The 23,627-nt window shown below is 49.0% G+C and overlaps 8 protein-coding genes across 8 annotated transcripts; 3 read left to right on the forward strand and 5 right to left on the reverse strand.

Annotated features, from left to right (window-relative positions):
• Positions 1-897: 897 nt before the first annotated feature.
• On the reverse strand, positions 898-4,662 carry FPOAC1_003100 (uncharacterized protein; the record flags this gene model as incomplete). Its single annotated transcript, XM_044847672.1, has 1 exon — positions 898-4,662. One exon carries the CDS (start codon positions 4,660-4,662, stop codon positions 898-900), a length of 3,765 nt encoding a protein of 1,254 aa, XP_044713588.1.
• Positions 4,663-6,026: 1,364 nt separating this feature from the next.
• On the reverse strand, positions 6,027-7,410 carry FPOAC1_003101 (uncharacterized protein; the record flags this gene model as incomplete). Its single annotated transcript, XM_044847673.1, has 2 exons — positions 6,027-7,106; positions 7,168-7,410. The coding sequence occupies 2 exons, from the start codon at positions 7,408-7,410 to the stop codon at positions 6,027-6,029; spliced, it is 1,323 nt and encodes a 440-aa protein (XP_044713589.1).
• A 611-nt stretch (positions 7,411-8,021) lies between these two features.
• FPOAC1_003102 (uncharacterized protein) lies at positions 8,022-8,416 on the reverse strand (the record flags this gene model as incomplete). The annotated part of the gene is made up of 3 exons (XM_044847674.1): positions 8,022-8,139; positions 8,194-8,329; positions 8,380-8,416. 3 exons carry the CDS (start codon positions 8,414-8,416, stop codon positions 8,022-8,024), a joined length of 291 nt encoding a protein of 96 aa, XP_044713590.1.
• A 3,020-nt stretch (positions 8,417-11,436) lies between these two features.
• FPOAC1_003103 (uncharacterized protein) lies at positions 11,437-12,041 on the forward strand (the record flags this gene model as incomplete). Its single annotated transcript, XM_044847675.1, has 3 exons — positions 11,437-11,657; positions 11,764-11,903; positions 11,965-12,041. 3 exons carry the CDS (start codon positions 11,437-11,439, stop codon positions 12,039-12,041), a joined length of 438 nt encoding a protein of 145 aa, XP_044713591.1.
• Positions 12,042-12,589: 548 nt separating this feature from the next.
• Positions 12,590-13,652, reverse strand: FPOAC1_003104 (uncharacterized protein; the record flags this gene model as incomplete). The annotated part of the gene is made up of 2 exons (XM_044847676.1): positions 12,590-13,401; positions 13,460-13,652. 2 exons carry the CDS (start codon positions 13,650-13,652, stop codon positions 12,590-12,592), a joined length of 1,005 nt encoding a protein of 334 aa, XP_044713592.1.
• Positions 13,653-14,553: 901 nt separating this feature from the next.
• On the reverse strand, positions 14,554-16,206 carry FPOAC1_003105 (uncharacterized protein; the record flags this gene model as incomplete). The annotated part of the gene is made up of 1 exon (XM_044847677.1): positions 14,554-16,206. One exon carries the CDS (start codon positions 16,204-16,206, stop codon positions 14,554-14,556), a length of 1,653 nt encoding a protein of 550 aa, XP_044713593.1.
• A 2,368-nt stretch (positions 16,207-18,574) lies between these two features.
• Positions 18,575-19,868, forward strand: FPOAC1_003106 (uncharacterized protein; the record flags this gene model as incomplete). The annotated part of the gene is made up of 3 exons (XM_044847678.1): positions 18,575-19,033; positions 19,088-19,262; positions 19,312-19,868. The coding sequence occupies 3 exons, from the start codon at positions 18,575-18,577 to the stop codon at positions 19,866-19,868; spliced, it is 1,191 nt and encodes a 396-aa protein (XP_044713594.1).
• Positions 19,869-21,502: 1,634 nt separating this feature from the next.
• Positions 21,503-22,963, forward strand: FPOAC1_003107 (uncharacterized protein; the record flags this gene model as incomplete). Its single annotated transcript, XM_044847679.1, has 6 exons — positions 21,503-21,697; positions 21,773-21,877; positions 21,942-22,032; positions 22,086-22,182; positions 22,233-22,493; positions 22,543-22,963. 6 exons carry the CDS (start codon positions 21,503-21,505, stop codon positions 22,961-22,963), a joined length of 1,170 nt encoding a protein of 389 aa, XP_044713595.1.
• Positions 22,964-23,627: the final 664 nt, after the last annotated feature.

A 23,627-nucleotide genomic window follows, 5' to 3' on the forward strand; every position in this document is an offset into this window, starting at 1 on the left:
CTAGGGCGCAGGAAAAAAACCGGAAATCTTGAAGATATGTTGATGAAACGGGCGGGACGTGGATCACAGGGTAGGAGGTGGAGGATACCATATAAGTTGCTGCGGAGATGGTGCTTCAGAGGCAACTTTCGAAAGAGACGAACAAGAATGTCATGTTAAAAGAGACAACGATGATGAGGTCAGCTTTTGTTGCTGGGTTTTTTCCCAACCTTGAAGCTTGTGTGACTTGCTGAGATGTGGGGGGAAAGACGATTTCTTCATGAAGGGGTACATACTGGCGGCTCGAATCTTCTTTTTGGTGGTGACAATATCAGGAAGGCTTTATTGCCTTGTTGATACAGACCATTTCTAAACGTTCCAGCTGGCTGTCTTTAAGAACTTCCTGTTGAACAGAGAATACGTAGCAGATGATGCACTGAGTAAGGCGAGGCTCATTAGATAGAACAGTCAAAGTTATACGGGACGAATGCAAAGAATTTTTCATGACAAATATTGAAATGGATAAGACGATCGCTTGCTCTAGAGGTATATGAGGCAAGTTGAAGTGGTAAAGGGGATCATGGCCCCGACGAGAAACTCCATATTCCTTTTAATCAAGCCTTTTGACTTGATGTTCCCCTATCATGATAGATAAAAAAAAGCCCCCCTAGATACTGACTGTACCTCGGGACGGCAACTCTGATATAACAGCATACCCAGCGCCCCCTAGGTCGTACCCGTCGTTAGACCCTCCAGAACGCCTTGTAAAGCATTGTACCCTTAATCTAATCGTCCCCTGGCCTTTTATAAAAACCTTGCCACTGAAATGGACCATCACTTCAACCAAAAGATGGATAGAGCAACCTTATAAGCTAGCGCAACCGAGGATGCATAATCGACGCAAAACCAAACCCCCCTCTACACCTTTTGATTCATCCCCGTCAAGAGTTGCCGTATAGATTTCATGAGATGCTGCTCAATACCTTCAAAATTTCCGACAGCTTCACCTTCTCCCGGCGGTGGAACAATGCTAGCATCGGCTATGCCCAGGACCCGGTCAATAGCAGATAACGTGACAGCTTCCGCTTTGGCTTCACCAAGCTTGGGGCTCAGAGCTTTGACTGAAACATCCTTGAAGCCATTGAGAGATGCGAGGACTTTGGAGTTAAGAAAGAGGGGTGTCTCGGTAGCCGACGGCGAAGCGGCAGAAGAAGATGGACCAGGCGTAGGACTCTTCGACTTGTAACCATCAATAACTTGACGAATACCCTTCATACAGATCGCCTCCATCTTGTCGTTCTCCGTTGCCTCCTTCTTGAGACCAATACAGCGATTCAGTGCTGACATTACGATTCCTGCGGCCTTGGGATTCTTGGCTTTCTTGAGGTTTTCAATCAGGCCATTCTTGAGGTTGACAACTGCAGTGAGCAGCTTGGGCTCAATAGCTGGTCGCGCTGGAGCGGGAGCTGCAGGCACTGAAGGAGTTCGGTTTGCAGGAGTAGCAGGTTGCTGCTGTACCGACGCGAGTCCAGTTCCAGGGACAGTCTTGGCACCCACCGTTGGCGGGGGTGGCGGAGGAAGATGATGCTGCTGCTGCTGCTGGGCAACGCTTGCATTAGCAGACATGACGGTATTTGCATGTCCTTCTTCATTCTTGACCGCAGGATTTGCTGGAGGCGGTGGTCGTGGCGCATATGGCGAGCTATAAGTACCTTGTTGGGGCACTCCGAGTTGCGGGTGAGCAGGGGCTGGCGGTGGTCCATAACCTTGAGGTAGTTGTGCTGGCGCTGGCGGCTGCGATGTAGCAGTTGTAGCGGCTGGCTGGCCCGGTGCCGGTGCCGGTGGTGATGCAGACGCTCCATACGACTGCACTGGTCGTCCTGGCTGGCTTTGTTGTGCTGTGTATGCTGGCATTTGATAGCCAGGAGGCGCCTGTCCAGCGGTGTAATTGGGCGTACCAGCTGCCAAATGCTGGGCATTGTAGGCATATGGGTATTGGCCATAAGCTTGAGCTGCTGCACGGTCTGGAGACGAGGCCTTCCTCTTCTTACCAGCGTCGAGTTCGACACCCGGAACACGGGACCAAAGATTAGTCGTGTCATCTTTTCTGAATGCGTCGTTACCAATAAGGTTATGGCGTACGCTACTTTCCCAGCCTTTGGTCTCCGTATGGAAGTGAAACCAGGGGTATCTCAGGCAAATCCGTTTGTAAATCTGCTTGAGGGTAAGCCCGTCGGGTCCAGCTGCTGTAAGTGTCTCATCGATGAGCACGCCGTAATTTTTGTTTGGCTTCTGGAGCTGTTCTTCAGTATAGTCTGCCATGTTGAGTTCCAAGGGAGGAGATTTCGGCCGGGCTTTCTTCTCCTTCTTCTCTTTCGCGCGCCTCTCTGCATCTGAGCCTTCAGCACCATCTTCTCTAGGCTTGCGAGGTTTGTACTTGCGTTTCTCTGGTCGCTCTGAGGATCCTTCAGGAAGAGGATGTTTCCTAGGTCGTCCTACCTTGCGTTTGATAGGGGGCTCTACTGGAGGTGCCTGTGGCAGAGTCTTCTTGGCCATCTCTTGTTGATGTTTCTTGAGCAACCGCTGCTCTCGTTTCGACATGAAGCCGTTCTTTGGTGGCCTACCAGGCCCTCGTTTTCTAGGCATCTGGAGCATTAGATGTTCCTGGTTCGCATCAAGCATACCCTCCTGCTTAAATCCTGACTCCTCCCCTGTCATTGACATGTCCATGTCCCCATCCATATCCATGTCCATGTCCATGTCCATATCCGCGTCGGCTTCAGCTTCTGCATCAGCATCACCGTCAGCATCTGCTTCTACGTCCGCCTCCGCCTCCGCCACTGTCTCTGCTTCCGCTTCCATCGTTTCAACAGCCGCTGGCTCCTCCACCTTGGCATCCTCGTCATCGCTAAAATCAGGCGATTCCGGTGGACTTGCCACATCAGATAACTCATCACTAGTGTCTTGTATCTCGGCATTGCCATGTGCGGATTCGAAATCGAAACTCATCTCCTTTCCGCCCTGTGCATGCCGTTTCTTGAGAGCTGCCGCAGGTTCTTGTTCCACATATTCCTCAGCTCCCGTTCGTCCCCGCTCGACGCCATTTATATGAAATCGAAAGTCGATATCTTTAATTTGCAATCGATCACCACTTCGCAACACAACCTTGTCGCTTTTGTAGTGCACATCTTCGCAAAAGAACCCGTTTTTATGTAGGGGAATGGCTTCAAATACACCCAGTTCTTGATTGTACGCGATCTTGAGATGCTCTCTAGAAATTGCCTTGGTTTTGGATGCAATGTTGGGCCCTGGCGAATGGATACCGATGAAAGGAACATGATATGGTGACGGGCGCAAAGAGGTCAAATCTACCGCGGCAGCGCCCGGCGTGTGGGAAACATATTGTCGGTTAGAAACCATGTTCTCCTGCGCTTGTGCTGCCGCTTCATCATGATCATGTTGCGAAGATCCTTGTGTACTGGTCTTGCGTCGCTTTGTTGGCCGCGGGTTTTCTCCAGTATCTGATTCAGGACCCAACATTCCTCCCTCTTCACTGACATAGGACTTGCTGAACTTGTTCCGATCGGGCTGAATGGGCGAGGGCGGTGGAATACCCAGATGGGCATTTTCCTCGGCACGGCGGCGATATTCTTCAAGGCGCTTCTCGTCACGGCGGGCTTGTTCCAGTGCGCGCTGATCGCGTCCAATAACAATAGCGTACGTCGTCATCTGAAAAAGACTGTCGGCAAATTCTACACGTGCAAAAGATTCGAGAGCCTTGTGGGTGTCTGGTTGGCGTGTTGAGTTAGGTTGTGCAAGGGTTTGAAATGAATCATCTAGAGTGTTGGGCAAAGTAACCTGGGCGGGTGTGACCGTTGGAGGGGGTGACATGGCTGAGGAAGCTCCTGACATTGTCGCCAGAGCCATCATCATGTAGGCATGCTGGTTTATGGTAGGCATTGTAGTCGACGTATATGGAGTAGAAGGCGCAAATGAGTCTCCCATATTGTCAGTTGGCATCTGCAATTGCAAAGGGGTGGATTGTTGAGCCTGATCAGCGCTCGGCAGTACGACCGCATCGCTTGTAGAAGGAGCGTCAGGCATCATATGGTCACTAGGTTCAGCTTTCACCGAAGCTGAAGCCTCACTATTCGAAGGCGCTTCAGATTGCTGATGCTCTACTGACGTCTTAATATCAGCTTCGGTTGAAGGACCATTCAGGACGGTACGAGACGGCGGCGGAGTTGATGGCCGAGGAGGTTGAGAGGCTGAGGCTCTCGTCGGAGAAACTGAGGAGGTTAAATCTGTACGAGGATTTGAAGACTCTGGTAATGTTGCGGTCGAAGTTGCTGCCTGCGACGAGTTGGATGGTACTGTTGAAGTAGCCGCCGTTGCTGTTGGCGTTTCTGGTGCTGAAGCGACGGTAGAAGTAGCAATGGCTTTAGTTGTACTTATCGAGGCAGGTGCAAGTGCAGGAGGCGATGCAGATGTTGGTACTGACGAATCAGCAGGTACAGCCGCAGCCGATAAAGAAGGAGCATCAGTAGCATTTGGGTTTAAGACTGAGTTTGATTTTGGAATTGGTGAAAAAGGTATTGAGACCGGGGCCGAGACTGGGGCCGGGGTAGGGTCAGTAACTTTTTGGTCGCGCTTATCGTCGTTGTCTACTGGCGATTTTGGCATCGCGTTTGGTGTTTGTGTCGCCGTCGCAGTCGCAGTCGACGCTGCTGTCGATATCGATATCGCAGTCGCCGTCGCAGTCGATGGTTTCGCAGCTGGAGGAGATGCTGCTGCCTTTGCTGTGGTTGTGGCTGTCGCTTTTCTGTTTGCGACGACCTGATGCTCCCGGTCGGTTCCCAGGCTATCGGGCAGGCCATTGCGGCCAGCAATGGACGAAGTCATCGCTGTTCGTGCGACCAGCTCCTTCGTCACTCACCCTCACCTCACGAGGGGTTGGCACAAACGACGAGGGGTCTCGGCGGAGGGCGCGCCGGGGGCCGGGTGTATATTTGAAGGAATAGCCGTTGGCAGTAAAGACGGGGAAAATAAAAGGTTCAAGACGGACGAGGCTTTCGCCTGGGTCCTCAAAGCCGCGATGTCTGAGAGGGTCAGAGGGGAAGGCTGCGCGCCTTGATTGGCCGACTGCTCCGAGTCTCCTCTCACTTCGTGCTAAATTGGACGGTGATGGTTCGCGCCGCTAGTGCCGTTTAGGTAATAGAAAAGGATCTATCAACCGTAACGGACAGAAAAGTGGTTGATCTTGCTTAAAGGGATCGCTTACCCGGTAACAAAAGTTGAGGGTTAGAGAAGAGAAGAATCAAGTTGGGAATATCTTGGTACTCTCTGAAGAGTAGGTACTAGGCAACCAGCTACTAAGGTAGAAGAGGTACCTACCTAGGTATACAATCATCGAGATAATCTGTGGTATTACAGGTTTTCAGAGGTAGCACAAGGTATAAGCTCCAAGTCGCGCTTTCCCCGCGCGTTGTCAGCCATTTGTTTATTTTTCTCATTGCTCAGGTACCAAACTCGCTGAGCAGCACGCTTCAGCGACTCAGACATGGAGCGTTGTCATCAAACAACCAAAGGATTCGTTCTCAACTAAACATCATTAAATCAACCCGATGTTGGGATCCAAATATGCCCCCAGATATTTTACACTGTTTGCAAAATCACTCAAAATATGGATATTGTAAGAGCAAAAATGAATCCAACCAGCCCCGCTAAATACTCTGCCTGCCTCTCTAAGTGAGTCACAACTTCGGTGAAGAACAGACGAGATTCAGGAATCTCAATGGGGTATGATGTAGCCCTATATCTGATCAGATGAGCTCTAGTAGCGTATCGGGTATCACTGCATGGAAACTTCGCGCCTTTCTTTAGGTAGGTGGCTATTTCATGATACTGGGCCCACCGGATGTAATGTCTCGAGTACAACAGAACAAACAACAAAACCAATATTGCGGATAAGTCTTTAACATGTTCCGTGTAAGAAACCCATTATGCAAATGTTCCAAACTCAAAACACACCGTAGGGTGATGAATATCTAACGAAGCAGGGCCTCTCGCTCGACTGAAGAGATGCGATGCGAGTACCTCTCTGTCAGTTGTCCTGAGAGGCGATACGCTCCATGACAAAGCATACCCGCAAAGAACCCTACGGCATCGTTTCTGAAGGCAAGAATACCAGCGGTTGTCATGAGCATAACCGTCCATCTCTCCAAACGCTCATCCTCGGAAAGATCGCGTTGGCGACGAGGACCCTGCCTAGAAGCTGTATGCCACAAGTCAGAAGCACCTTGGTTGAGACTGTTTCCCACCTTGGCAAGTTCAAGACCAGCTGCTATAACCATGATACCAAGGAGACTCTTTGGGTAGTGCTTCAGAAGGTCCACGAGGGTCTCACCAAAGAAAAGCCCCAACAGTAGCTTAAACATACCCAGCATGATAATGCTGGAGCCACTGCGTGCCCCAAAGCGGTACTGAGCAGCCAATCCTCCAGCGCCGTGGCACACGGGCATGCCCCCAAACCAGGTGCTAGTTAGGTTCATCATGGCCACACTGATCCCGATAGAGGTTACTGAAGGAGTGGGAAGCTCAGGCAGCAGATCATGGGATAACGCAGTGACAGCTATAATAGAGTTGAGTGTTGTCAAAGGTAACTGTCCAATGGCCATCCACAGAGCAGGCGAGTCGCCATTCCCAATCCAATGCGGCATGTTGAAGCGAGGATGCCAAGCATAGAACCACGGAAGACTTTCGTGGGAAACGGTGACGTTGACAAAGGCCAGGACTAGAGCGAGGATGAAAAAATGCAATGCATATGGAAAGCGAGGTAGCCTCTGTGTGCCAACGAGGACCAGGAAAGCTACCAAGGCCCATATACGGTTATCAAGAGCCGGGCGAGCCCAGTGCAGAGGCTGAAGTAGTGATGAGCCTGCCCCGAGAATCAACGATAGACCAGCTCCAAGCTGGATGCCCTTTACTACTGGAAGAGGCACAATCCGAACGACCCACCGTAAGAGGCCTGTGACACTCATGATGAGTACAGCAGCACCGACCCATTGGCCAGCAGCTGTAACGACGCCCATAGAAGAGTGATTCTGGATAGCTGCTGATGCAATAGCCTGTATTGAGTGCCTGAATTAGTTATACTGCGTGTTGATGATAGCATGGGGCCTCACAAACCTTCATCGGCTGAACCGGCAGAGGAATCCCATAAAATACACCAGTGAGAATGTTGAACACACCTGTAAAGACAAGTGTGCTCCCAAGATCGATAGACCTTTGCGCCGTGAGAGCAATCATGAGCGGCAGCAAAGTGCCCAGATCACCTAGTGACCCGGAAAGCTCAGCCCATGGTGCTGCACGCAAAGTCGCGAGGTTATTTCGGTTGATGTGACGGACATCATTCAACAACGAGGGTGCCATGGTTTGTGCAACTGATGTGAAACCTGTCAGGCCTCACTGCTTTAACGTCCAGGCGAGTCGGTGGGAACGCAAAGTCTTGGTTTATGCGAACAGGCGACGGGAATTCACAGAGATACGGAAAGTTGGCAATGGCCGAAGGATTGCTGTCAAAGATAGATTTTCAGTGATGATGGCGTTTGAGAAGGCGCAACTAGCTCTTTGATGAAAAGAGAAAGTAATAGACGAAGCCCGAATAGGTGGGGAGTCGAGATAGGCGAGGGGAAAAGGTATTTCTTCAGCGTTGCCCAGTTTGATCGTGTCTCTATTGTCAACGGTTCAAAAATTCATAGATAAACTATTAAAGTAAAGTACTATCTAGACGAGTTGAATCTCTTGGAGTGCATTGTAGTCAGCTGCTGACTACCTAGTCTCACGTTACAGTTGTACTTAACTTTTGTAACCCGCAGTTGGACCAATAACTAAGCCTCATTGCAGCAGCTGAAAGATTCCTTTACTTCTTGTGTTTGCTCATTTATTTGAACCTGAAGTATTCGAAGTGGATCATATATATATATTGTCACTGCTAACCGGAGCTGAGAAACCACAATCAGAGTTTCGGGACGTCAACGGTCTTAAAGAGGAACCGTCCGTGTATGCGCATGGGGGTCCGATCGCGAGGCATAGACAAACCGTCGCTGCAGACTGGCATCCCGGTGAGTCAGAGAGTTGATCGAGAAGCGCAGTAGGTGTCTAGGTTATAGTCTATTTAACAAAAATCAACATAAATTGCAAAAAAAAACATACAACAACGGGGATTCGCTGGTCGTCACCGACCCAACTACTGAGCGGACGGGGTTGTTCCTCTGGTATAGGTACTTTGGGAATAACGCGGACTTGATGTGCCTAACGGCAGGTGTAATTCGGACCTCCGTTTGCCATCCTGGAAAATGGTTATGGATTAGCCTTGCAGACTTGGTAGTATCCTCCTACTGTTTGCTCGCCCAACCTGGCGGCTGGCCTTCACCATAGGACATTGATCCGCTTACGACAACGAGTATTTGTCCTGTTTTGATCCATATAGCTTTAGGATCTTCGCAATCGCTTGAGAGTGGCACCTTCGCCCCCAACAGACGAGTTCCTATCACTAGGCAAGACTGCACTTAATTACAATCGCAGTTCATGTTAACGAGGCTTTTCTTAGAGCCTTGCTAAAGTTTGGACAGCAATCGACAATGACCTCATATTAGCTAGCGGTTGTCGCGCCGGTAGCTTAGCCCCCGGCGACAAGTCGGCAACCAGGTAGAGAAACCTTATGAATTGTATGGCCGTTTTATCCCTCGTCTTCCGGTACTTCCAGGTGAGGTTTTCAGCGGCAACGGCCTGGAGTGAACTTCTGAGTCAAGATATGTGTTGTCCAGTAGGGCACATCTCACACCTTGTACCTGTATGTAAGATACAGGGTATCGAAATATGAAATACGGACAATAGTAGAGAGCTGTACTTATAAGGAAGGGCATAAATCTCTGCATACTATATGAATGGATGCATACCGACGCTTTCATTAACCAGCGATGAGACATCGACGCTCCACTCCACGTACCCAAGCTGGGAAGTTTGTCCTTTCCTTTTGTGCCCCCCAGCCCATGATTAGATTTGTGTTGTTGCACGTAGGGACAATATAGTGTGTGTCAAGACAAACGCCTTCATAATATTCCCTTTCTGAGGACTTCTCCGACAACTGTTCCTGATATTTTGTAAATATTGAGGTAGACAGTCGGCGACAACCTATGTACAAAAAGCATCGGGAACAAAGGATGCAGGCTCTTCCCGGTATTGAACTGGGTCGATAAGGCTTGATTCTGCTTAATCCTTGTAAATGTCACGCTAAGCCTGCACAGTGGAATGCGCAGCTGTGGAGATCGGGGAAAACATGTGGAGTCAGGCTGCTGAGGATTTTCCTTTCGGATGGAACCTACAAATGAATGGGAATAAGAGGTTGACGAGGGTCGCATGTATAGCAGCCATTGTTCAAGTCAATAGGTAAGGTGTTGTTTTTGATTGAGCTTGATGATAACTAAAGTCAATGGAGGTACCTACTAGGTAAGCAACGGCCATGCGCCTGCACCTAAGCTTTTGCGGCAGCTATCTGATTGGCGTTTCAAGGGCTGCCGAGGCACCAATGTTGATCCAGAGACTCATCTCCCATTACGAATGTACCGTAATTTAAAAAGATGAGAATAAACTCACTATAGAAACAAGAACATAAGAGAGATAGGAGAATTGGGGACCAACTATTCAGGAACAGAACTGTACGACGATAGAGACGTCTTCATTTCGGAGCCATTGGGCAAACTCTCGTGAGTTTTGATTTATGTCTGTCATCCTACCAACGAGAGGTATCCGTTATATCGACTCCGTCATAGCCGGACCCAATAATGGTACGGAGCTGTTGGGAAAATTCGCGCAGCTCATCTTGTCGGTCGCGAGGGCGAGTCTCTGCTGTGTGTTGAGAAGTGAAGCCGCATGTACCGTATGGATAGATATGCCATCACACTGTAATTCTCTGTACAAAGTATCATGAGGTTTGCTGCTGTATGTACTCATTCTGCTATGGTTGGTGTCCCTCGTGGGTAGTGGAACCACTGATGGAAGTGGCATAGAGCTTCAACGCCCTCCACTTGGATAATCTCACCGCACCGTTCTTCAGTTGCCGTGTTCCGAGTTACTGAACGCATTGATCAAGCAGACCCAGGCAAGAGCTCTTTTTTTACATACTCTAACCAATCTTCCCCGGCATCATGCTGTCCGGGCGATTGTATTCTTAGGTATCTTTCGTGTATCTCCGCTCGTTCCTTGCACTGGGCTACTGCTAATGTACAAGCGGCCCGTGCGGAATTGGCCAAGCATGTAAACAGAATCATATGGTATGGGTCTTGAGTCTTGGTAATGGCGACATTGAAGTTACTTTGAGATTCAAGTATCACGATGTCTGTTGCATCTGTCCTAAAATGCGTTTTCATTTTCGGTGAGCGATTATTGTGAGACCAGTCGTTTGCTATCATTGCAACTCAAAGAGTAGGATCTTGAGATGGTGCCCGGAATATTATCCCTCGTTCTACAGAGTACAGGCATGTATGTCAGTCAGGAAGTTGCTGATCCGAATCCTCACCTACCTTAGTAGGTACAGTGCCTGCCTGCACTACCACGGAGATACCCCTTCCTCACAATAACGAAGCTTCCCTTGCTCGGTTGTCTTGTCTTACCTGCTCTTATTAAGATAACATTCATCTTTCATCAACCTCTCTACAGTTTCTCATAACCTCAAAGATTCCTTTCCTATGACCTCTCAGACAAGTACATAACAGCCAAATTCCAATCAGCCAATCCCTGCCAGCAGTGACAATCACTGTGTTTCTGTTTTGTTTCTGTGAGTTCCACTTTGTATCCCAGGCCTGCCCAGTCTTTTCCCCCCTCGGTCCATGGACTGGAACATCATCACTCTGGAAATCGGAAGTCCACATCGCCCGGGGCACTCGGGCGTCATGTTTTTGGCTGTACAGTGCACGAAAAAACAACGCAGGATAGGCCTGACCTAGTGCCCAAGTGCCATAGTATCCAGCCTCTCTGTCACACCACAGACAACGAGAGAGAGAGACTCTCTCTCATCAATCTCATGCATGCCCATGCCCATGCCCATACCCATGCTCACACCCCCCGAAGACCCAAGCAACCACTAAAAGAGACCCCCGGCTTGCTCGCCCTGGCCTCTTCTTAGCTGCTGTTACCAGGCTTAGGACCCATTTTACCCAGAGAATCCTAGACCTCGTTTGGTTCAAGACTGTTGTCATCGGGACGTGACGATGTTTTCCCCACTTTTCGCAGCTCTTGGATGATTCTTGGTGTCGGATAGCTGATCAACAAAACCATAGGAAAGCCCGCCTGCGCGACCATTCTCACTTGCTGCTTCTCCATCACCCTTCAAAGCTCGCAAAGGTAAGACGTTCTTTTGCTGTTACGCTGCTCTCGTCACTCGTTTCGTTCGCCTCGATGCAGATTGTTTTTCGCGATGATCGCAACAATTCTTCACCTATGACCGTCGTCTCTCAGTTCAGCTCTGGTCACGCATATCGTCGCAATCCTGGTACAACTGCCGGCACCAGCGCTTGGCAGACCCTCATCCACACCAGACCTTCTTGGGACAAATTTGTTCTGTCAATTCGTCTCGACAGGGCTCAATTGAGCAACGAGATGGTCATGGTTATGATACTGTTGCGACATCAGCGCTCAATAGGCGCGAATGAGAACTTTTCATAACCTCAATTTCTCATGTCGCAAAGCGAAAATTGGTCAATCTTGTTCTAACACATTATTTAGTAATCTCGCCGCTCCTAACACAATGGCCGCTATCAAGTCTCTCATGACCCGCGACACGGTCGCCCACCAGCTCGCCAAGCGCCAGAACTGGGCTTCTAAGGAGGCTGGCGTTATCGTTGTCTTCTGCATCGTTGGTGTTGGTATGTCATGTCAATCTTGGCACTGGAGTCTCTTTGCGACGCATGCTAACATCGTCAATAGTCGCCATCGGCCTTATCAGTCTTTTCCTTTACAAGAAGGCTGCTGCCCGCAAGGCCAACAAGGCCTCCGCCGTCTAAACCGAACGTTCGGAGAAGACCGAGCTTAGGAGGGGAATGGAGGGTGACCTGGGGCATAGTCATGAGCGTCTTTGGATTATTCGCCTCAGGTAGACGTGGTGTTACGTCAAAGTGCCTCCTGCGACACTTCGGGTGACCGACAGTGACCCCGTATTCCAGTCAAACATCGGCTACGTCCCTCATCAACCCCTCGCTTGCCAGTTGCCAGTCAAACCCCCAACGATCAGCAGTCTTGGCTTGCATTTCATCGTACATATCAACATACCACCGGATCTCGTGGGACAAATGTACTGGAGGACGGGTTCTCGTCGAGTGTTCGCGGCTAGGTGGCTGTGTTCTATATTCTAATGCTACTGATACCTACCTGTTTGAAGCAAACAATAATGATTCTTTACATGACTATTTACGGCTCCTGAATCGCACAAGTGACCAAAGCAAGTGTGTATATAGCTGTGACTTTTCTCATCTAATTTTTATATCCCATGGCATTTCCACATCATCTAATACTAGTCATACAATAATCAGACACCGTAAGAAGCAAGCGCATATTAAAAACCCTCCTTGGCTAACATGTCTGCTATGTCAAGGTAAAAGGCAATGGCGTTGAAATTCTTTTTGATCCCCATCCACTCCCGAACTGTCCATCCTACGCGGTTAGACCAGTTGATGAGATCCAAGTGGCTCACGCCCAACAGCGTGCCTTTATATGTACCCCAGGAACTACTCTCCACGCTCACAAGACCGTCGTTGGGTCCCTCCGCTTGCGTCATGACGGCATGTGGGTGTCGGAATGGACTCAGCAGCGCCGGCCGCTCCACTGCCGCCCCGTAGGAAAAGTACCGTACGTCGGGTTGGTCCGGCGTACTCGGATTGAACTCCTCCGCCATGTACCGTCTTGTCAGCTGCGAAAAGGCCGCTGTACCTAGACCTGCTCTCTCAAGAGTCTTGTACAGCTGGGGCAAGTAATGATGTACTGGCGAGACCTCTTCGTCAAGAAGATAGTCCGCAAAGGCACTGCCTCGGTGCGGGGTGGCAACGGTGACGAGTGCTGCAACGCGAACGGGGAGAGGCTCAAGGTGCGACAGCATATATCGGGCGTCAAGACCGCCCATGCTGTGTGCGACGATGGTGACAGCCTCTGGGACTGGAGCGTGCGCTTCGAGCGCGGAGCGGAGAGCGGCGGCGCGATCGGCAATAGAAGACGATGGAGGGACGGCGGGAGTCAGAACGGTGACGCCTTGCGCGGTGAGGGCATCGCGAATCCCATGCCAGTATTCTACTGATGGGAAGTAGGGAGAGAGGCTTAGTTCAGCGAAGCCAAACAGGCCATGTGCGAGGACGATGGGATATTTGGGGGTATCTGTTGCGTGATTATCAGCGAGATGCTCCCATGAAAAACTCGAACTTGTAGAACCTACCGTATTTCTCTCGTATTAGAGCATAGTCATCGGATATTGCCCTCCCTACAGCTCTTATCCTTGGGTCATATTCACGGCCAACATAGCGACTATAAGTGAAGCTCCGACATTGAACTATGGGACGCTGTTTGCGGTATGTGTATCTGACCAGGGTTGAAGCGGGCGCGTTGCGCCATATTGTAGATCTGTTCATGGATTTTTGGATCGCATGGGTGGAAGACACGATCGAGTGTTGTGATGACATGGAGTTGAAGGGTCGCAATATGAGAAAGATGAACGTTGAACAGGTGACGTCACCGTTTAGGGTGATGCCATTTTATAGCGATTTAAAATCTGCCTAGGTCGTGAGAAGCGACAAGGGAGTGCTATCAGCATGGATATTCCGAAGATTCTAGAGTTCCTCGTGCTTCTATGGTGGGACAACATGAAATATAGAGTCAAGAGGAATCAATGATCTGTCAAGTTGCGATAAATACATGTCCTACATGATGACCATCACATAAACAGAACGAAGGCTTCATCGATTAGGGTCAACTGCGAGCTCTTACTAGATATTCTTAGTTGATTTGAGAGAAATTGTTTTTCAACAAGTTATCATGTATGAATACTATTGCACTAATTGTAAGAAAATGAGTTAAACAGTATTTTATCCTTACTAAAGCGGTTGTCTAAGCTGAATATATACCTCAGGGGTATGCGGATTTCTACCACTACGAGGAGCATAGTTTATGTTTAACACAATCCAATTGAAAATGAATCTATAAGTAGGTATATCCACTCAACCAAGACCTACTGTCCAAAGTATATGCTTATGAACCTGGAGGCGCATCGAAGTCTGGGTCTACGATGGGTTTTGCGCCAACTGTTGAATTATATCCTTTTCGCGTGACACATCATCCTGAACCCCATCACAATTACATCTATCCCGGCCAGAAAGAAACAGGCGTACAGGTGGGTATGGTCGAATAGGGTATCTAGCTGCAAACATCACTCCCTTCCCTCCCATATAACTAATTGACTCCTTATTAAACCCTTCGTTGTCATAATTGTCGGCACGTAAAACGTTCTTCTGCCACAAAACCGATTTGCCCAATTTAGCTCTTCTCAGGAGGCAACTGGCTAGGTGCGTTCTCGTTGGTAACACCACTGTAAGCTGGTCGGGATTGCATCCCATCAAAGGGACCAGCCAAGTTCTCGGCAACAGCCTCGTCGTAACTGGGCGGAGCATCGTCGTACGGAGGTGCGTCCTGTCCTGGGGATAATTGCGGTGGGTAAAGAGGATCGTGAGGTGGCTGAGCGGGAACTTGGTTGAACGCTTGAGAAGGTCGTTGCTGTTGTGGAGGTGATACATGGACGGAATTCTGCCTGGGTGGCAGACGAGGAGGAGTGCTGTTTGTAAAGGTTGCGCGCCCAGGCCGTGTTGACCTTGCTGTCTCAACAAGTTCAGCTGGAGGAGTGATACCGGAGTAAACCTCCACTTGAGCAAAGTGCAGAGGCAGGATAATGACTGGCGGGCTTTTGGTGGTCAGCCCCTTCTTGGGCTGACCCCACGCCAGTCCCAGCTTGATTTCAAGTTCATATTTTCTCGAAAGATTACATGTGGCGAAAGAAGGGGCCACGGTGTTTGGTAGAGGTATGCTCTTCCACACATGATCTGGAATCACCAACTCCTTTCCAACCTCGTCATCGGGACCCGTGGTCAACGGGATATTGATGGTGGGGTTAGAAACAACGACCCATCGGTTGATCTTTTGGTTGTGAAGCTCAAGTGCGCGGACATCAGTTCGCCCAATGAGCTCCATCTGGAACGAGACCAAGTATACTTGTTCTGGATTGTTGTTGAGCTTCTTGGCGATTAGACGCAGGGGAATTGGCTTATTGCAAGTCAAGATGCTGGGGTGAGGTAGGCGAGCCGATACCTCGATTGCAGGCGCCGGAGCAATGTCCGCAGAAGGATCTGTATTAGAAGCAGATTTGGATTCAGAGCTGCTACCAAAGTTGAAGAGGGAAGAGCGTTTCTTCTCTGGCTGAGGGGACTGTGGTCGGAACGTAAAAGGACGACGGGCAAAAGCTTCCTGAGTCGTCGGTTTTGGCCTGGGAGGCTCAATAGGCAAGAACTTCAATCCTATTTGATACCTCCAGTTTTCCTTGAGCAGTCCTGGCCGTTGTATTGTAACTTTGATATAGTAGCGGATCTCTGCCTCTCCAGGATAACCTGTCAACGAGGGGGGTAACGTGCGAGTGACATGACGAAGGTAGAGTTGCTTGCTACCGTCCATGACTCTCACACCACCGATACCAAACATACCTCCACCCCCAAACCCTCCGACGTTGGCCATGCCGCCGATTTTAGACATGGCCATTGGGTCGCTGCATGCATTGTTGATGGGGAGTTTGAACTTGAATGGGAACTCGTGCTCGCCGGCCTGGAGCGGATACGCGCCATATGGGTTCGAGGAGCTAGCATAATAGTCGTCTGGAAAGACTTGTTGTAGCTTGTACAAGATTTTGTGGTTCTCTGTTGCTATGCTGCCGGGAGGTCGTTGAGGGCCAGCTTGAATTCTGCCCATGTTTTGGGGATCAAATGCATGAGGGGCTTGCAAGGCAGTCCCTGACTCTCCTTCAAGCTTGACAACAATGCTGCCGATCTGTTCGTTGCGATTGATGCCGAGGATAACTCGGCCTTGAATGAAATCGAGGTTCGTGTAGAATTCGGGCTGGTTGTCCAGCGCTATTCGGATAGACATGATGGGCGAAGAGAAAGTGTTAGTAAACAACGATATCGGTTGTGTGACGCGACCGTTATATGTTAGGCTTGTTTGAGCCTAACGGTCTAATGACTGTTATCGTGGTGGATGGAAGTGGTTGGGCTGTTTGGGCGTAAGGTGACTCTAAGACTGCTGGAAGTCGAGATGAGACTCGACTGGTTTGTTGAATCAGTAGCCTACGAGTTGACGTTTCCTTTCAAAAAGCCCCAAAGAGCTGTCAACTTTGCATTGCGTGTATAGAAAACAATTGGAAGTGTTTCCATTGATTTAAGGTGACGGATGCGCGGGAATCTAGGTCGGTTGTACGTCACCAAGGCCGCTCAGCCTGAGCCAAGCCCCGCGATGAACCAAGCTGCCAAGGCCTCACCGCACCTGACGAGGGGTGATTTGTGGCGGTCGCTTCTAACTCTGACTGTGGCGCACAATATCATGTGGCTGTTCTGAGTCGGTGCTTTTTAGCGCCGGGAGACCGATCTAGGCGTTTGACAGATCTTGGAATTTAGTTGATCACCGATGAAGTGGTTCTTCAACCTTGTTCCTCTGGCAGTCAGTCTGGCAAAAGTCCCTCAAGCAGGGGTGGCCGCTGTCGAAGAAATCTTCACACGACCACATATCTCGCTGTGCCGCTTTACCATGGTACTTGTTTGGTGGAGAAGGCTCTGGGATCCCCGGCACGAGTTGGTTAGAAACAGAGAAAACATCACATCCAAGCTACAAGTGCTTGACGATGCAGAAGTTGCATAAATTTTGTTGGTGACGACAAACTCAATGAACATCACCTGCTACTTCAAGCCCTGGAGCCTGTTGCATTCTCCACTGCACCCTTAGGAGAAATCACCAACACGATAATTTCAACCAAAAAAACAACAACAACAACCCCATCACACATCAGTGGTTTCCATGTGGATGCGAACCTTATTACACCAATACGTGCCGGCAAATGGCCCTGCCAGGGTGAGTACATAGAGGCCGGCGATCGACAACACCAAAAAAACATTCCCCGAGGTGTTTCGATGCCCACAATTCTTTGGCATGAAATGTGCTGCATCTTGGACCAACTGCATATTCAGGGTCCCTATGTTCAGTACAACTCTCTCTCCAGCTGGTCCGAGGGTCTGCCTGCATTGTTCGCGCGGCCAGCGCTTCGTATGCAACCAGACCCCGGAATCAATCCGCGGCTCTGGAGATTAATTACTCAACTCCAATATCGGATCATGCCATAACCCTAAACACTCACGCTTGTCACATATCTCAAGATGTCTCAAGATGCCTGTGGACATCATTCAGTGCAGACGGTCAGAGTTAGTGCACGGGTCAAATCCTGATCACCGCTCGCGTTAGAGTAGCTCGCGTAATGACATGATGCGGCCCGTTTGCCGCCCAAGATCATGGCAGGCCCCGTCTCGCGCTCGTCCACCAACCATGATCAAGGCTGGCCGCTTGGATGACCTTGCACCGGTCGCCCGCTGCGTCTGTGCCGTGCGGGCTGCCGCCGTTTCCCCGCCTGATCCCTTGGATGATTGGCAAGCTTAGCCCCCATCTTAAGCCAGCACAACGACAAGAGATTGTCTCTTGCAGGCAGAGATTGCCATGATCCTGGATATGCAACCCTGTCAGACTCCGGATAAGTTACACGTCTGCTTTACTTTGTCATGTTCTCGAGTTACATAGGTAATCGTCTGCAGTTGTCCTAGTCATGTCAACCCATCACGCATATTGTCTAACCAATTTACAAATGTCATCCTGGTCAAACACAACAAGGATAGAATATCTAGTGACCACACGCTGTTGATGATTTGCTAAGTACCACTCTGTGAACATCATGATCCCTGGTCTAGGACTACAAGGATGCAACGACCAACAGCCACATGTTTATTCTCTAATGCTTCATGGCCTTTCGTTCAAGTCTCGCACTTCACGTACAGACTGGGTGCTATGCAAGTTGGTGCTCTCGACTGTCGATCATAACTAAGATTGTTGGTATTGTTTGCCCGTGGGCTGTCATGGTTCGAGCTTGCGGTAGTTGTTCGTGCCTGTTATTGGTCCAACCGAGAGATATCGAATAAAGGCTGAATACCCGTCTTACCCGTCAAGTCCTTGTCTAGTCTGTCCCTATGTCGCACTGCATTCATGATCCTCCCAACAGCTCCCCCCTCTCTGCAGTGCCCCCAGGATACAGAGCCTCACATGCAGGGCTCCGCCCAGGCCAGTGGGCAGATGGCAGAATCCGGTCTGTCTATATGTAGGGGGCCAAGCCATCCCGTCTTATTCTCCGAGTCTTTTTACTTCTGACCCAGATGTCAGCCTGCCATGAACATTAGCCAAAATTGTTGGTCGACACTCGACAATGCCAGGCGATTGCGGATCGACCTGTCCGGCCTCTGATGGCTTCTACAATTATAGTCCGAGTGTAGGTGGTAACGCCGTGTTACTCACCGTCTTTGCTCTGCTTTCTCTTGCTGCACTATACTTTGGAACTCGATCCAAGACCTACCTCTTCTCCCTCGTACTCACAACCGGACTCTTTCTCGAAGTGCTGGGATTTATTGGCCGAATTCTGCTTCACTCAAAACGGGATGACCAGGGACACTTTTTTCTCGTTCTGTTTGGAACTGTTCTGGGCCCATCACTAATGAGCCTCGCCATCTTCATTGTCCTTCCTCACATCCTTAGCATATATGGGAGGCCGATTTGCCCATTTAGACCGCTAGTGGCTGGCCTGATCTTCTGGGGACTCGCTGCTGTCACCATCGTGTTCGAGCTTGTCGGCGTCATCTTCACAGCGTACGAAACGAAGAGCTTTAACGTATGTCAATTCGCGTATGAGAACCCGTAACCTTTACTTACTGAACCCAACCAGCGAAAGCAGGGAGCAGCGATTGCTGCTACAGGCTTAGCTATACAAGCTTTATCCTTAATAGCATGCACTGGGCTGCACTTTTGGTTCACACTCAGCTTAAGTACTCGACGAGGAACTCTCGATGCCCGCCATTCACAAATTTACTCATCATCGCAATTCAAGAAATTCCTCATGGGTAAGAATACCTTACCATACTGTCGTCTTCCTGACTAATACGGACTCAGCAATGGAGATGGCATCTGCTCTCCTGATTGTCTATTCCTTCTACCGACTTGTCGAATTTGCAGATGGTGTTTCAGGCGATGTGTTCCAGAACCAAGCTGCCTTTATGGTTATTGGGGGAGTGCTACCGTTTTTGGCCGCATCCCTCTTGACTATTATTCATCCTGGGGACGCTTTCGCTGAGGCCTGGGATCCGACGTCACCTAAAAGTCTTAAACGCCAAAGCCGACCTGATCCTGTGCAGTCTCCCAGCGGCCACCCTGTCCACCACTTATACGATCCAGATATTCGCAAACAAGTCTCCCCGACCACCCCAAAACACCAGCGGAATTCTGGCGGACCGCCTGAGATGCCCGAGGGCTCCATGGGGCTGCCTGCGCATCCCAAGCCTACACCAAAACCACCAAGCCCTCGACAACCGAGGGAACCCGGTGCTCCTCGCAAAGGGCCACCCCTACCTTTAAATCTTACAGCTGTTCGAGCATCACGAAACAGTTACAGAAACGAACAGAGGGGTATAGCACCCAAGGACATGGTACCTGATGGAGAATTGTGGTGATGGGGCTGTCTAGGAATTGAAGTTTTGAAGCGAAGGACTATGATTTCTTTACCAGGAGCAGTGTCTGTTGTCACAGGGAGTACTGCTGGTTGGTTTACTCACTGTCAGATATTATACAAAGGGGGGGGGGGGGGGGTGCTCGTTCATTTATTGTTGTGGAAGGAAAGAAAGCACGTGGTGTCTCTGACAGTGTTTGATACACCACAAGCATGGATTGGTTCTTATACCGATAGATTTTGGGACTTCGGTCGATACTAATTGGGCGGTATTTTCGAATTATTTAGATATGGCGCGTTTATAGGCATCGGTTCTGATTAACGTGAATCTACAGAGTACCAACTACTTAAGCAAGACATGTCTTGTTCTATCTAGGCTTCGGGAAACTCCGCCCTATTGCTATGAACATTCTCGAACAAACTTGCGCCTATGCTCGGGATCCTATGACTCCGGTCTCTTTAGCTTGATATCACAACTTTAGTTGCTTGGCTCTTGGGATGGAAGAGCCCTCGGAATTCTTGATTCGTGTATTTATTGACAACCTCCTGACACTTATGTCAATGCATCTGCCACTTAACTTTAATTGACAAGACCATAGCGAATCATGTCCCAGAAAACGTTGTCAAGTCCGATTTGTCATACCAAGATAGTCTACATAACGGGCGATTGTCATTGAATGGAATGTGAGGGGATCTATGCCATCCAATGCAAGGCACAAAATCATATATGGACGCTAGTCTAGCGTGTCTTCGCCAGGAACGGGAAGAAAACAAGGACTGGACTAAAGAATAGATCGACCGGATATGGCCTTGTCTTAGATGGTGCATTTTGTCATTGAATGTGACAGATCACCCGTTGCTATTCCCAAAGCCGACGTGGGCCTCAAGGAGGCGACCCAGTGTCTTGTCTGAGCATGAGCAAACTCTTGCTAATAATAATTGAGTAAAATGATTGTGTCGGTACTCTGTCTGTCACATATTCCCGCTTCATCAACTTTCTGTGTTCAAAGGTCTCTTTTTGGAATTGAATTGAGAGTTGAAGACTTCGACTTTGAGCAAAGACAATATTCCTGTTGACGATCAACCGAATAAAAACTCCTACGTAGTCTGATCACATACTAAACATGGTTCACTTTCAAATAGAGTCCTGTTGTAGATCAACCACGCTTAGCCAGGTCCGGCCAAACAAGGCCAACGTGCCTGGCCTCAAAGTTAGATCTGATCTTGGCAACCAGCTGGTTCGAAGACAATTGCCATGGCCTATTGTGCTTCTACTCGTACGTTGAGTGACCTAATAAAGTCCAGATTCGTCTTAAAACTTACGCCATGGCTTGTTGTTTCCTCTAAAGAAAGGAAAAGGCCCCCCCGATACGAGCATCTCACTTCTTGCTCCGTTGACGCGCTCCATAGATGAAAGGCCTCACTGTCCTCCTATGTCAAAAACGCCGTAACCTTCGAGACAGGTCCCCTAATGTCTTGCGCATTTGCACGGATCTCGGATATTATCAACCGTAAGCTCGGAAGAGGCCGGTATTCCGAGTGTGACGACGACGAAAAGCCGCGGGCTATATCTATCACCACTACTATCACTATCACGACGACTGGGACGGACTCGATCGCGTAAAGAAGGGAAAGAGAATGGAAGAGAGCGAGGGAATGGTGTTGTTGACGAGGGCAAAGGTCGACCCCAACGACAGTGACGGTCATGCCATTTCGGATCTCAACATCGCACTTATAGTCATCACAAGTGTCTTGGTGATTATGCGGCTATACGTTAGAGGCATAGTTGTCAGGGGTCTTGGGTGGGATGATTTATTTGCTATTCTGGCTTGGGTGAGTTGAGTCGTTTGTATTCCAACTTGCAACAACATCAACTGGGCAGATACAACTAACGATGGTATGTTTCAGGGTAATGTCACCGCCTTATCATGCGTAGAATTCCTTCTAGTGACGAAAGGTGTTGGAACTCATATGGATAAAGTGCCCAAAGAGGCATTGGTTGAGATGTTTTCAGTAGGTGCTCTACTACGGTTTTTATTGACAGATTGATCAAGTTACTGACCCTTGGTGTCTACAGTTAATGCCTGTTGACAAAATGCTTTTCATATCGTCGGGTTGTTTTGTAAGACTGTCGATTGTGCTTTGCCTTCCTCGCATTTACAGAGCCAGTAAGAAAGTTCTCCATCTTCCGCCTTCACTCACTGACGATAAACATGAATAGGGTCTTTCATGACATTCATTTATGGTGCCTCTATGGCAACTATCATTGTCTCTGCGACTTCCCTTCTCTTCCTTGTATTCTCGTGCAGTCCTCCAGCGTGAGTGTTCTACGTCTGACCAAAAAAGACCCCTACTGAACCTTTCGTAGTGATGTCTTTAATGCCGGAAAACAAGACAGGCAGTGTGTCTCAAACTTTACTCTGGGTCGTATGAGACAGGCGCACTCTATCGCGACGACGATTATCAATATTTTTATAATGGGCCTCACAATCAAGGCCGTATCTACAACTCAAAGGACACGCGCCAAAACCATCAAACGGATAGTCATCCTTATTCTTGGTTTGTTCGTTATTGTCTCAACCTTTGTCAGAGTCGTGATGCTGTTGACAACTGACTTGAGCATCGATACGTCAGTTGTTCCACCTCTCGAACCGCATAAGATGCTGACATGACTACAGAACTTACAAGATGCTTCGCACACAAGCTTGGTTCCCTATAGAGGTTCACATCGGACTCTGGTGCAGCTGCTTGCTTGCTTTGGAGCCACTAGTGGACCCAAGCAGCAACCCCAGGAACTACAACCATTACAGTATGAGAAAGCTCTCTAAAAGTAGCGCTTGGGATCCACAGGATGATGTCTGGCAGAGAGACCTGATGACGGCGAATCCGAAAGTCTTGATTCACGGTGAACCAAGAGACCCGAAAGGGAAGAGAAAGGCATCAAACGCGGAATCAGAAGCTGATATCGAGATGTTGGAAAACGAAAGGGGAATCAAATTGACTACTGAGTTCTCTGTACACGTGGAAAGCCGTGATAACCCCAGCAGGGAAGGGTTGCAGGAGAGAGTGTCCAAGACACCAGCATGGAGTACCTTTTGAAACTATATAACAAGGTGAATAGTGGTTAATAACTTGGAGTCTACCATGTCTGAGAAACTGTGAGAGAGCTCAACTAATAATGCCATAAGTTCAGCGAAGAAAGAATAATCCTTGAGAGATAGATGCCACTCGAATATGCCAATCTTTGTTACCGTGAACAAAGAAGTAGCTGGCATACCTCGATGTCGAGCACACTCACTCGGCCTTCTAAGACTAGTCCGTTTGTAAATCAGGTTTCTTTGTTCCTTTACATTAAATAAGGGAGATAATGTGCGACACGGACCAGATCATGCGTTGGTTGTTTGCTTCCATAGAGTCACCGGCTAAGCATTGTGAACAAAGAACTTGACTTGAATCAATTCAGCCCCCAGGATCTGACCTGCTATCAATGCTAAGTCGAAACTGAGACTTGGATGCAGACCACATAGCAAGAATTTCAGGGACTATGGTTCGGTGTATCATTTAAAAGGTGGGGAGGAGAGTTTTGTATAGGAAAAGCAACAATTTCACTCTGGAGTTATACAGACATCTACATACATGGCTCCTCATTTCTCTTCTTGAAGAAATTGATTGATGTGTTAACTTAATTGCCACCAGTTAAAAGAAACGACTTTTATCCACAACCCAGTCTCAAAGAACTGCAAAGTCTAGGTGTACAATTCAG

This window comes from Fusarium poae, chromosome 1 (assembly GCF_019609905.1).
Source record: "Fusarium poae strain DAOMC 252244 chromosome 1, whole genome shotgun sequence".
Lineage (NCBI taxonomy): Eukaryota > Fungi > Ascomycota > Sordariomycetes > Hypocreales > Nectriaceae > Fusarium > Fusarium poae.